A 13,310-nucleotide genomic window follows, 5' to 3' on the forward strand; every position below is an offset into this window, starting at 1 on the left:
ACAATGTTCGGTTTATGGCCCTGAGGTGAGTCTCTTTGGTCGTAAAAAATATGATTAGATTTACATCTTAAAGTGTTGAGAAGTGAATGACCACCAAGAACTCAATAAAACTGGTCATTATACATATGCAGGGTAAGTACTTTGCAGATAATAAGGTCAAGAAGTGCAACATGACTCCATGATGGAAGCTAGCACAAACATGAATTTAGACAAGACCGTAATTCACATAGGAATGGATTATTGTAAATAGTCTAGTGTTGGAACCAGAGGTCAAAGCTCTCACATTCTTTTTATTTTATACACTCTGAAAGGAGAATTAGCTAAAGTTTAAAGCCATTAGCAATAAGCATATTGATTACATCTCTCTCATACTCGAGAAGATAAGAACACATAAGAGGTAATATACAAATTGAAACACAGCAAATATACAACCCGAAAGTATTTGAAACCATAAATAGGAACACCCAAAAAAATTATCACCACATTACACATCTTATTTTCATTTTATCTTTTGCTTTGGTCAGAACGCGATCAAGTTAGCCACGGATTTAGGAGGGTTAGTGAGCATGTGCACGACTTCCCTCATCGTAGGCCTTGCCGCAGCTTCATCCTCCACACACATCATTGCTATCTTGAACACATGAATCACACTGGTCAATGGGTAACCAGTCAACCTCGGGTCAACGATCGCAACAACAATAGCAGCATCCGACGGCTGAGTTATCTCCTCTTCCGTGTTCCTCACCCACCTAACTATATCCACTCCTTCTCCAAATTCACCAACAGGTTTCTTCCCAGCTATTAACTCCAACAAAACCACTCCGAAACTATACACATCACTCTTCTCGTCCACTTTCAAGGTATATGCATACTCTATTCAAACCAAAAACAAAATGATAATCAGAACATATAACATTTTGGTTCGTACTAATGTTACAATCCAAATGTAGTAACTAACCTGGGGCGATGTATCCATAAGATCCAGCAATTGAAGACATACACTCAGAAGCAGCACCATCCACTAAGAACTTAGCAAGCCCAAAATCAGCAACATGGGCTTCAAAATCAGAGTCCAAAAGAATGTTATTGGACTTAACATCTCTATGCAAGATCAATGGTGAACAGTCATGATGAAGATAACACAAGCCCTTTGCAGCTTCCACGGCTACTCTATGTCTCGTCTCCCATTGAAGATGACCTCCTTTAGATCCATGCAAAAGCTCTCCAAGGCTTCCGTTAGGCATGTACTCATAGAGAAGAAGATTCGTATCCTTGTTCGCTACGTAACCAAGAAGTCTCACTATGTGACGGTGGCGGATTCTTCCCAAAGTTTGAATCTCCGCCGTGAATCCATGATCGCTCCTCCCGGTTCCACGGCCAACGAGTCGTTTGATCGCGACGTCTACGTTGTTTGGCATGGATCCACGGTAGACGATTCCGGCTCCGCCTTTGCCGATTATGTTCTCTTCTTTAAGACACTCGAGAACGTCTTCGGATTTGAAATCTAGTTTCTGGAAGGCGGTTAGTTTCCAGGCGAGAGATTTCTGGTTCTTCTTCTTCTTCATCTGACGAATCGCTACACTGATTAAGATCAAAGCTGTGATCGCTGCGATAACCGTGAGTACAATCCTCGACGGTGAGAATAACGCCGTGTGGTTGTGATCGGAGGTTTGTCCTGGCCGTGTTGGACATGAGACGCGGTGAGGGAGACAGAGGTAAGTGTTTCCGGCGAAGGAAGTTTCGTTGAACACCATGAATTGACCACCGAGTGGTACTCTTCCGGAGAGATCGTTGAAAGAGAGATCGAGAGTTGTTAAACTGGTCATGTTTCCGATTCTGGTAGGGATTGAACCGGTGAGTTGGTTGCCGGAGAGATTAAGAGTTCCTAAGTTAATCACGTTGTTGATATCTTCAGGGATTTCTCCGGTGATTCGGTTACGGCTGAGATCGACGGAGATCAAAGTAGTGCAGCGAGAGATTGAATCTGGAATAACGCCGGTGATGTTGTTGGCACTTGTGTTGATCTTCGATAAATGCTTCAATTCGAAGATTTCTCTCGGTAAATTCCCGCGAAATCGGTTCCGATCTAAGAACAGAGTCTGTAAATTGGGGAAATTACCGATTGCAGGTGGAATCTCGCCGGAAAACCAGTTGTTTGAGAGGTAAATCTGATCGAGAACATCGCCGGACATCGTTGCCGGAAGTTCACCGGAGAAGAAATTATCAGTGAGTTCGATCATCGTAACTAACGGTAGATTGAAAAGCCCAGCCGGAACAGTTCCGTTGAGAAGATTCTTAACGATTCTGATTTTGTTTAGCGACTTGCATTTACCAAGCTCTTCTGGAATCGGACCAAAGAAGAAGTTATTAGTGAGAATCAACATCTCCAATTTCTCACCTCTGCACAAATCCATGGGGATAAGTCCGGTGAGATGATTATGAGATACATCGAGCTTTATCAGATTCCCGTTCCGGCCAAGATTCGCCGGTAATTGTAACGTGAAGTTGTTCTCCCACACTTCAAAGACTTCGAGCTTTGGTAATTCTCCGATGCAGTCTGGTATTTGTCCGTAGAGATTGTTCCGGAAGAGATTGATTAGAGTGATGTTTCCGAGATCGATGAAGCTTTGAGGAATTTCTCCGGTTAACTGGTTGATTGACAAATCGAGAGATTTCAAGCTGACTAAACCGGAAAGCTCCGGTGGTATATGACCGGTTAAGTTGTTGACATGAAGAAACAGAGTATGTAAATGTTTCAGATTACTTAAACTCGTCGGAATCTCTCCGGTGAGAGTACAACTAGCCATGTCGAGTATCTCAAGCTTTGTTAAACCGCCGAACTCCGGTGGAATACCGCCGGTGTAGCTGTTGTAGTAGCCTATATACATTTCCTTTAGGTTCTTGAGCCGAGATAGAAACGCCGGAGATTTACCGGAGATTCCAGCGCCGTTGAGACCAAGATACTCTAAGCTTTGGATATCTCCGTAACTCTCTGGAATCTCTCCGTTGAAGAAATTCCCACCGAGGGAGAGGTGTTTGAGCTTCTTAAGCTCTGGAATCTCCGGTGGTAACGTACCGGTGAAACCGTTGTTATAAGCGTCAAGAACTTCAAGATCAACCATAGCTTTAACAATCTCTCCAGGGAAGCTTCCATTAAGGTTTCCATTGTTGGAGATATTCAAAACCTTGAGAGAAGTTAGACTCTTCATCTCCAATGGTAATGCACCGGAGAAATTATTGGCAGCTAAAGTTAGATTCACCAAACGATTCAACATCCCAATCTCCGGTGAGATAGTACCAAACAAAGGAGTAAAGGAGACGTTGAGAGAGATAACACGAGCATCGCCGTCACATGAAACACCGGAGAAAGAACAGTGAGCTGCCGGAGAAGAGGAAGGAATCCAGTCGTGGAGACCGGTGCCATTAGGACCAATCATAGAGGATTTGAGATTGAGGAGAACTTCCATGTCAGTGTTAGCGAAACATAGTGAGAAAAATAGATACAGATGCAAAAACAGAAGATGAGTCTTCAAAAGTCTCAACGCCATTTTTTTTTTAAGATGTCCTTTCAGAGAGAAAGAGAGATGGAGAATAATAAGTTAGCGTGAGTGTTATGCGATAAGACACAGAGACATCAACAATGGCATATTATGAAGAGGAAGATGAAGAGAATCGATTTGGTACTGTTCTAAATACCGTAAGACTTTGTGAGAGAATAAATACTTTTATGTGACTTTACATATATATTGTTATTATAAAAATATAATGCGCCAAAATAAAAATCTTAGTGTTTATTTTTTCAAATTATCTTGTAAATTTTGGTGTGGTTATTGTCTAAGTAGATTTATCATTTGTGAAACTAAAAGTTAAGGCAAGTACAATTCGACTTATATAGAACATCTGCAGGTATATTATTACGAACTACGACTTGTGGTCAAACATACGTGTCAGCCTCTCATTGGCTTCTTTCATGTTCGATTCTTTTATAACGAGTGATCAATAATATTTGCTGCGATTGTTGTACTTCAAATTTGGTCACACTATTCAAATTCAAAAAAACCACTGGAATTACTCTTAAAAGGCACTTTTACTGGAAATAAACTTTACAGTTTTTTTTTTTTAAGTTTTTCTTTGATTGACAAAAAAAAAAAAAAACTTTACAGTTTTTAGTAGCCGCCACTACTACACTTATTAGACATGGAAACACGGAAACGTCGTCGTTTTCTTCTTCTCTGATAAGTCTTCTGACACCATTTTTTTTGTCTTCATAAAAAAAAATCAATACATAAGAGGTTCACGGCGTTTCGAATTTAACGGTGTCCTTTAACATCAACGGCTGTTAATCTAAACGGCGTTGATTTGACCGTTATAATAAATGCTATAGACAGGACATAACGTTACGTTCCCTAGAGGCTGTGGTTTCTTCTTTTTCTTTTCTTTTTTTCTTCTGTCGCCGTCTTGTCAACGGCACCAGTTATATAATCCGACGGCGTTTTGTTGCATCGTCGTCACGTGATGGGAAAAAGAGGAAAAAGAAGACAAAGAGAGAAGTAAATGGGCTTTAATTAGAAGTAGGGCCTATTTTTCTAATTGGCCCGTATATAAAGTTTGTATCTGTCCTTTTCCAAAAGAGACAAATTTGCCCTTGTGTTTTTTTTTTGGCTTTTAACTGCCAAGTCAACGCTCTTTCTTGTTTTTTGTCTTCTCACTTTCACATTCATACACTCACTCACCGGTCAGTATACAGACCTTCTGCTTCTAGGTCCCCACGACTCTGTTCATATTACCGTTCTTTTGATAGTTGAGAATTATGCGTCTCTTGAAAACATTAGGGACTTATCCACTTCGGTCCATTTGAGAATTGATCTTGATTAGGCCGAACCGATCAAATTAATTGCAACCGGCAACACCTATAAATAACCAATCATATTCGTTTAAAACTATTCCGTAAAAACTTAGAGCTCCAGTTCATACCTAAAAAATTGGTACAATTTTGTATTACCAATCAGACTTTTTATTATTTCCATTTGTTGTTAATGGCTGGCAAAACGAATAGCAAAATATAGCATTGATCAACTACAAGTTAACGAATTAGGCCGGATGATAATATGCCTAACTTATATAAGTGAATCTTTCTTGATTATAAATATGCATGCTATAATTTAAACCAGTTTTTACAAGATCGATTCTAACAATAAATAATAATAACTGTGACTTATTGGTCTGCTGTTATACAAGCACTATGGTTCACTTCTTGGCGAATATATATCTTCATCACGCTAACAATTTATAATTTGATAAAATATCAGGTGCTTTAGCAACAAAAAGGGACTTTAATCTTTTAAGAAATCTATACACTTGGGGTTGACATACACACAAATACACTTGGGGACCAATGTTCTATATATATGCGGCATAAAGGTCCAATTTATAAATGGCAGCGAATTTCTCATTTTAATAATTTTTTTGTGCATTTTGTTTTAGATATTATCTTATGAATTATGATATTACATTAGATTAAGAAGCAAACGCTGAAAAAGTACACACATACCTAACAACAAATAAATGTGCTTTCATTTTCACGTGTCTTTGTTAAACGACTATTAGCCGGTTTTAAGTGAATTGAGAATCAGATCAACCGGTACAACCTTTAAACAATGAGATGTCAATTTGTGATGAAAAAGAGAAGCATATCTACTATGATTCGCTGAAAATGCTCAAACTCAATTAACTTAGGGAATAAAGGTTTTAGGTTCTCTTCAGCAGAAAAGGAGCTCTTTTTAGTAAGTGGGAAATTTTTTTATTGTAGAAAGGAATCTCTAAACTTTGGATTATTTTCTGATGTATATAATATACATACAGAGAATATATAATATAACGACATAGCAAAGATGGAACATTTATCACCAAAACTAATGTCATCTTGATCACGAAATGACTCTGGCCGTGAAAGAACTTTTAAATGGATATCAATAAATTTGTTAGAAATTAAATTTTACTAAAAGAAATAAAACTATAGAAGCTTGGTTCAGATGTTCAATTTCACAAGACATTTTGGATTTGCACATGCCATAGTACAATTTGCATCATATGCTTATTCTTCTCTGTCGCTTGGAAGTGGTTTATGTTATAAATTTATAATAAACTCGTATCAAACAATTTTAAAATCATATGCAGTTTGATTGAAGAATAATTTTGGAACTGTTTAGAAAGTTAGTGACCCCATTCATATACTAGTAGTTATTAAAAAGAAGAAAGAAATTTAAATTCATTAAGTTTTTATATACAGATGCACCAATTGCTTAGATAATGTGTATACACACTCTACTAACCAATAGTATAGTTTAGCATAAGAATAATACTTTTATTTCGGGAAAAATGTCATTTAATAGCCCAACTTTCAAATTGTGGCCGTTCTCTACACCAACTTCATATATGGCCATTTTAAACATGAAGATATCGTTGACCAACCGTTTGAACCATGAACATTCCGTTGACCAGGCCAAAAAAACTAACCGTTACCAATCGTTAACAGATTATCTAACATCCGTTAACACCTCCGTTAACCACCCCAAAACGACGTCGTTTTTGTCTTTTTTAAAAAATTTACAAACCTAGGATTCGAACCTCTTACCTTTGAGAAAAACCAAAGGTTACTTAACCACCTCACCTGTAGCGTTTTATTGGTATTTATACAAAAATTCATATACTTATATATTCTTAGAGCTCTTCTTCTTCATCTTCAACCTTCGAAACAAACATCTTTAACCGCCGTCGTAATGGCCTCTCCGGAGTCTTCGTAGCTCGTCTCGTTAACCTCACTGACCTCACAGTCTCCTCTGTTCCCTTCTCAACCTCTGGTCTCTTCGTTATCATCGGAAACATGAACAAGATCGTCTCTTTGACAATCTCTCACGCAAATCTCTCCGGAATCATCCCAAAATCTTTCCACTCAAATCTCACTTTCATCGATTTATCTGACAATCTACTCAAAGGCTCAATACACACTTCCATTACTCTGTTCTCAAACCTAAAGTCTCTAAATTTATCCAAAAACTCTATCTCCGGCGACATACCTGATTCAATCGACGACCTAATATCACTAGAATACCTATCTTTATCATTCAAAAAGGTATCAGGACCAATCCCAGATTCAATCTCCTCAATTCAAGAGCTTACACACTTAGATCTGAGTGGAAACCAACTAAACGGCACCGTTCCAAGATTCATCTCCAAGGTTAAGTATCTCACACACTTGAATCTAGCTAACAATGCCTTCCATGGAGTTCTACCGGTTATGCAAGCTTCATCAAAAACCTCGAAGTGTTCAAAATCGGAGGTGTTCTTCAATGCAAGCTTTACTATGGAGATGTTTTGTTTCGTTAAAAATGAAGAAGAAGAGCTCTAAGAATATATAAGTGCATGTGTTTATGTAGAATTACCAATAAAATTGTACAGGTGAGGTGGTTAAGTAACCTTTGGTTTTTCTCAAAGGTAAGAGGTTCGAATCCCATGTTTGTAATTTTTTTTTAAAAAGACAAAAACGGCGTCGTTTTGGGATGGTTAACGGAAGTGTTAACGGATGTTAGATAATCTGTTAACGATTGGTAACGGTTAGTTTTTTTGGCCTGGTCAACAGAATGTTCATAGTTCAAACAGTTGGTCAACGATATCTTCATGTTTAAAATGGCCATATATAAAGTTGGTGTAGAGAACGGCCACAATTTAAAAGTTGGGCTATTAAATGACATTTTTCCCCTTTTACTTCTATTATGTTTGTTTCACTTTCACTTCACATATAAAAAAACCATATTGTTTCACGCACTAACCATATTGTTTAGTTAGAGATAAAAAAACCATTAAAAAGTAGAAATAAAAAAGAAACAAATAGAGAGCATTGATAACGTATATAGCTCATAGTCATGTCAATCACGTTAATGATAAAAACGACAAGGCTACAAAAGTAGTAGTAGAAGTAGAAGATGATGATAGTGAAGACAAAGTTGTGTCATAAGTGGTCTTACACTATCTGTCTTGGAAACTGGTAATGGCCCAGCTGGGCTTTTGCTTCACTCATTACCGAATCCCCTTGTCTCAATTGGCAGCTTTAATCCCAAATCCATTCAACTCATGCAATGATTTTTGATGAAGAAACTTTTCAATCCCAAATGACCCTTAAATCACCTTTCACTTTTTCTTCCATCGTACGTCTGAGATCTAAATTTTTTAGATCTTATGATAAGGCAGCACAAGTTACACATCTAAACCAAATCAGAATATTAGTTTTTTTTTTTTCTTTCTTTCCCATCCACTACTTTGTTAGAGCAATACCTTTTTTGTTCATCAAGCATTTCTTTAAAATGTCGGGAAAAAAAGAAAAATCTCTAGTTCTTTTGTTCGTTGGGCCTTCAGTTACGTTGGCGTCAACATCACTTACCCATTTGAAACATTGGATCAGCGAGCCCAATGCTAATCCATTATTCCAAAGACTCAAACCCAACCCGGTTATTTTCTTACGAGTTGTGAGCATTATTAAACACATGAGTATTAGATTTTTTTTTTCCTTGCGACTCAAGCAAATGACCAAAATCAATTAGTAACAATAATTCCCTCTTTCAGCTCTATTCTCATGCTCGTAAGAACTAATTAAGAACGTTCATATAAATATAAAACAAAAATTCAAGACATATCCTGATATCCATCTGTTCTCCAAGCCTACTCTTTCCGCCAAACTCTCATACAACGTCGATTTACGATTTTTTCTGCAAGATTGTTCAACACAATTATTTATACACGAATAGAAGTTAAATTTTTGTAGAAGATTTGTTTAGAAAGTTGCGGATTCTTCCATAATTTATTTCTGTCACTAGCATTCTATATATATATACAGGCCCGGCCCGCCACAGATTTCTAAGAAACAAATGTATTGGACCTCCAGAATTTTAAAATTTTTTAGTATCAAATTTAGGCCTCAAAATTATTAGTTATTGCAAATAATATGCTTCATTTTTTCTGAAATTTTCAGATTTAGTTTCAACTTTTAAATTTTATCTATTTGTTATTGCAAAACGAGGCCCCATTTTCCTAAAATTTTAGGATTTGGTCTCAAGTTTTAGTTTTTTCTATAAAACTCATCCAAAAAAATTTGTATGGGACCTCATATTTCACAGGGCTGGCACTGTATATATAAGGTTCAATTTCAGATACCCTTTTTTGTGCGTGGAAGTTAATCACTATAAAAGTTTCCGATCAAAATGAAATAAAATAGGAGATTTAAATTTCAAACGGAAGTGTCAAGAATGTTATAGAAAATGTGAACGACCTTTACAAAAATGACCAGTGTCGCGAGATGCATTATGATTCATGGTTCATTTTTTCACGTCTTCTTCCTTCCAAACATTGAACCGTATCCAGAACTTATTTTAGTCCGGGGTACAATTTTTTACATCAATATTTTGTTTCATTTTTTATAAATTTATCTTATTTTTTTCTATATTTTGAAAATTTTTCACTACTATTTCATTTATCATTTTGAAAACATATGTTTTTAACAAAATAAACTAAACAATGGTTTAAAATTTGTTTGGCTCGACGATACCTAATATCTCATAAGTCTTAACTAACGTTTTCATTTAGCATTTATGCAGTCTAAGAAGACCTTTGCTTTTTTTAGTTGGCTAATAAGACATTTTTAATGTTTTCTTTATATAATAACGTGGTGTATTGTAGTTATAACAATCAAAATTACTTAAAAAAAAAAGAGTGCAAGACACGTGTCCACCCTACTCATGCCGTAGATCCGCCACTGCGTTTAAACCTCTTGACTAAGTCAAATTAATTAGCCGCCTATGTGAACGATATAACACTTGACTCAAAAAGCCAAAGCAGCTAGCCACTTAGGTTACATTAGATAGAGAAGCAGCCTTCCCATTGGGAAATATATGTGGTGGAGAAACCAGCCATCAACCAAGATGATCTTATCTTATCTTTTAATATTGTTAGTTACTAGAAGACACTGTGTGTTTACTTTGTGGGGTTACTAGTTACCAGGTGATTGTACGATGTTCATATAGAAGACGATGTATCTTAAATTCAAAATTTATAATCATGAATCCTAATCAAGTGCTTAGGCCTAATGAAAGAGAACAAAAACACTGATAAAGATATTCATGCTTCCAGTTCACTTGGGAAAAAGGATATTCCCATAGAAGATAGTGTAAAGACTGCATCCGGGATTTTTAGAGCATGTGTAGTGGGGAGAATTTCTCTTAATCTCTCAAATATAGTATTTTAATGACTTTTAAGTAATTTATTTTTTAATTTAAAATTTAAACTATGCATAAAATTTATAATCAATGATGTTGAAACATGTGTCAAATGAGAACGGTCTATACAAAAATTCTCAAAATCTTTTATTTGAGAAACTCACTTCATTCTCTTTCCTACTTTTTTGTTATTTTATAATTTTTTTTTTATGAGAGATTAAATGAGAGACTCCCACTAAACATGCTCTTAAAATTAAGATCTTAATACGAATTTTGAGATTAATTAAAAAAATTTCTAAATCCTAAATTCAAAAAGTTGCACCTTAAATCCAAAATCTTCAAATCAATCCTCCAAAAAAAAATCCTAGAAAAAATCTGAATTTCCTAAGATTTTAAAATAAATAGTTTATATATATATATATATGTAATATATAGAGATATTTTAATTTTGATCTCTTATAATCTTTCAGGTTGTCCTTAATGATATTTGTTTCATCAGTTATTAATTTTGTAGTTATTTTACCAAACTCTTTTGTTACAAATGTACGAATTAGACCTTAAGCCAGCTAATCCACCAAATTTTGATGAAATTCACCGTTAATTTTTTTTTAATTACCGTGAGCCCCTCACTTAGCCCATTACGTTCAGACCATTGCCAGCAAAGGTTTCAGTATTTATTTCCGCTTCGGTTTTCAGTTTAGCCACTACTAACAATGGTTTTAATTTGTTTGTCCATAGCCAACTAAGGTTATTTCTCAGTCCCTGTCCTCTCCGTTCCTCCGAAAAAGTCGTCCCCTTCTGATGGCGAAATCAGGGGACAACGGTTTTGCGGAACCATGATGTTCTTGTCCTAACTATGAAAATCTCTAACATATCCATATTCATATACTTATTTTCTTGAGTTTTGACCAAGTCAGATTAAGCAGCTGCCCATGTTGTAGCATTAGCTCAAAAATAAAGCAGCCACCTAGGTTACATTAGATATTGACAGGGAAAAATATGTGGTGTAGAAACCAGCCATCAACTATGAATAATATCCAAGATATTATCTTTCAATATTAGCTACTAGAAGTCGCGGTGTGATTAATTTGTGGGGTTACCAAGTTATTGTACGGTGCACAAGTGGCAGATTAACTCACCATCATTTCATTATAAATAGAGGTTGATCTCAAGCTTATTTCTTCACACAACACATACATATCTACATTGAAAACAAAACTAAGTAGTAATAATCATCATGGCTAAGTTTGCTTCCATCATCACCCTTATCGTCGCTGCTCTGGTTCTCTTTGCTGCATTTGGTTAGTAATGATCTTAATTATATCTATGCAAATTGTGCTTTAAATATTTCATTTATTTGATAATTAATCTTGAGCGATGTACACATATGCAGAAGCACCAACAACTGTGGAAGCACAGAAGTTGTGCGAGAAGCCAAGTGGGACATGGTCAGGAGTTTGCGGAAACAGTGGCGCATGCAAAAATCAGTGCATTAACCTTGAAGGAGCACGACATGGATCTTGCAACTACGTCTTCCCAGCTCATAAGTGTATCTGTTACTTCCCATGTTAATTTACCTAAAAATCTTTTGTGCTTCGTGTGTGTATTTTACATAAAATAAGTCTGTGTCATTCTAGAAATGACTTTATGACATGCATATGCCTATGTTTTAATGTTTGGTTTGCTTTTGTTGTTATAATAATATAAAAAATTATGTACGACGACGTAGGACTGTTTCTTCTTGTCCATTATGTGTTTACAACAGAACCTTGCACTAGTTTTTTTCATAAAAAAAAGAATAAAAACACAGGACCATTAAATGACCGAAGAATATGTCAAAAGAAAAGCTCGTGATCATCATTTATATATTACTAGGACCCCTGTTCTAAAAATCCCCGCCTAGCCCCGATTACTCCCCGCTTAATCGCTAGGCCCACCCTATCCGCCTCGATTAATGACTAATCCCCTAAAAAATCAGTAACCCGATTATTCTCCGCCTAATCCGATTATTTCCCGCCTAATCTTATATACCCCGATTATTTTTTAGATTGAAAGTATAAAATTTTTTTTATTTTTGTTATTCAATCATTTGAACGGAGAGTTTGTGATGTTTTACAATAACTTGTGTTCAAATTTTAATAAAAATCATAAATTTGTAATAAAAATCATAAATTTTTACAATATTGGATTAATATATTTTAAAAATATTAAAATAACCCTAAAACTAATCCCCGATTAATCCCCGATTTTAATCCGATTTTCCGATTAATCGCTAGGCCTATACCGAGCGCCCGACTAGCGCCTAGCGATTTTTCAAACAAGGACTAGGACGGACGTTAAATTACTAGGTGAAAACCACATTTTAATAGTTTGATCAGACTACCAAACCGAAGCTGGAACAATGAATTTTTTAAATAAAAAAGATTAGGAATAAAATATTAAATGAGAGAGTTGAATTATGGTAAAAACTAAAAAGGAAGATCCGAATTATATATTTTTGTAGCATTTTCTAGTATTGTCTATCAACAGTAAAAATATCAAAGTAAAATGTATAAAAATACATGATTGGGGTGACACAAGAACATAAAAAAGATCTCTAAACACAACATTGTTCATGCAAACTGTGTTTCTAACTTTTTCTACATTTATTTATTTATTTTTTTTATTTTTTTTTGTCAAAGGGTTTTCATTTTTTCTACATTTATTTGGATAATTAACCTTGAGAAATATATATATGCAGAGGTGGAGGCACAACAGTGCATATTTCTTCTTGTCCATATTTAATTTGTCTACAAGACTACAACTGCCATTGTTTTCAATATGGACAGAGTATCTCTCCACAAGAATTGGGCACGTAGCTAACAGCATCTTCAGTTTAATAAGAAAGTGGCTAATTGCGTAGCTAATTCAACCTTAAGAAAGGCAAAAATAATATTGGTTTTGCTATTCAAAAATGAACATATATACATCATCTGATATATATGTATGAGTTATCCAACTCCCGTGTAATGATAAGGGAAAAAAAAAAAAACTTCTGTGCAATGA

The 13,310-nt window shown here is 35.6% G+C and overlaps 2 protein-coding genes across 2 annotated transcripts; one reads left to right on the top strand and one right to left on the bottom strand.

Moving 5' to 3' along the window:
* Window positions 1–269: 269 nt before the first annotated feature.
* On the bottom strand, window positions 270–3,853 carry LOC9323677 (receptor protein kinase CLAVATA1). The gene is made up of 2 exons (XM_021035941.1): window positions 959–3,853; window positions 270–873 (listed from the first exon to the last, which is right to left on the bottom strand). The coding sequence occupies exons 1-2, from the start codon at window positions 3,546–3,548 to the stop codon at window positions 521–523; spliced, it is 2,943 nt and encodes a 980-aa protein (XP_020891600.1). The 5' UTR covers window positions 3,549–3,853; the 3' UTR covers window positions 270–520.
* A 7,580-nt stretch (window positions 3,854–11,433) lies between these two features.
* On the top strand, window positions 11,434–12,011 carry LOC9323678 (defensin-like protein 16). Its single transcript, XM_002887568.2, has 2 exons — window positions 11,434–11,566; window positions 11,659–12,011. Exons 1-2 carry the CDS (start codon window positions 11,503–11,505, stop codon window positions 11,835–11,837), a joined length of 243 nt encoding a protein of 80 aa, XP_002887614.1. The 5' UTR covers window positions 11,434–11,502; the 3' UTR covers window positions 11,838–12,011.
* Window positions 12,012–13,310: the final 1,299 nt, after the last annotated feature.

This window comes from Arabidopsis lyrata (assembly GCF_000004255.2).
Source record: "Arabidopsis lyrata subsp. lyrata unplaced genomic scaffold ARALYscaffold_2, whole genome shotgun sequence".
In the NCBI taxonomy this organism is placed as follows: Eukaryota; Viridiplantae; Streptophyta; class Magnoliopsida; order Brassicales; family Brassicaceae; genus Arabidopsis; species Arabidopsis lyrata.

What these genes read in the sequence shown, in the direction of transcription:
- LOC9323678 (XM_002887568.2), top strand. Translation starts at nt 11,503, where the DNA reads ATGGCTAAGTTTGCTTCCATCATCACCCTTATCGTCGCTGCTCTGGTT. An exon ending in GGTTCTCTTTGCTGCATTTG is followed by an intron (nt 11,567 to 11,658) that starts GTTAGTAATGAT and finishes ACACATATGCAG; the next exon opens with AAGCACCAACAACTGTGGAA.
- LOC9323677 (XM_021035941.1), bottom strand. Translation starts at nt 3,548, where the DNA reads ATGGCGTTGAGACTTTTGAAGACTCATCTTCTGTTTTTGCATCTGTAT. An exon ending in TTATGGATACATCGCCCCAG is followed by an intron (nt 874 to 958) that starts GTTAGTTACTAC and finishes TGGTTTGAATAG; the next exon opens with AGTATGCATATACCTTGAAA.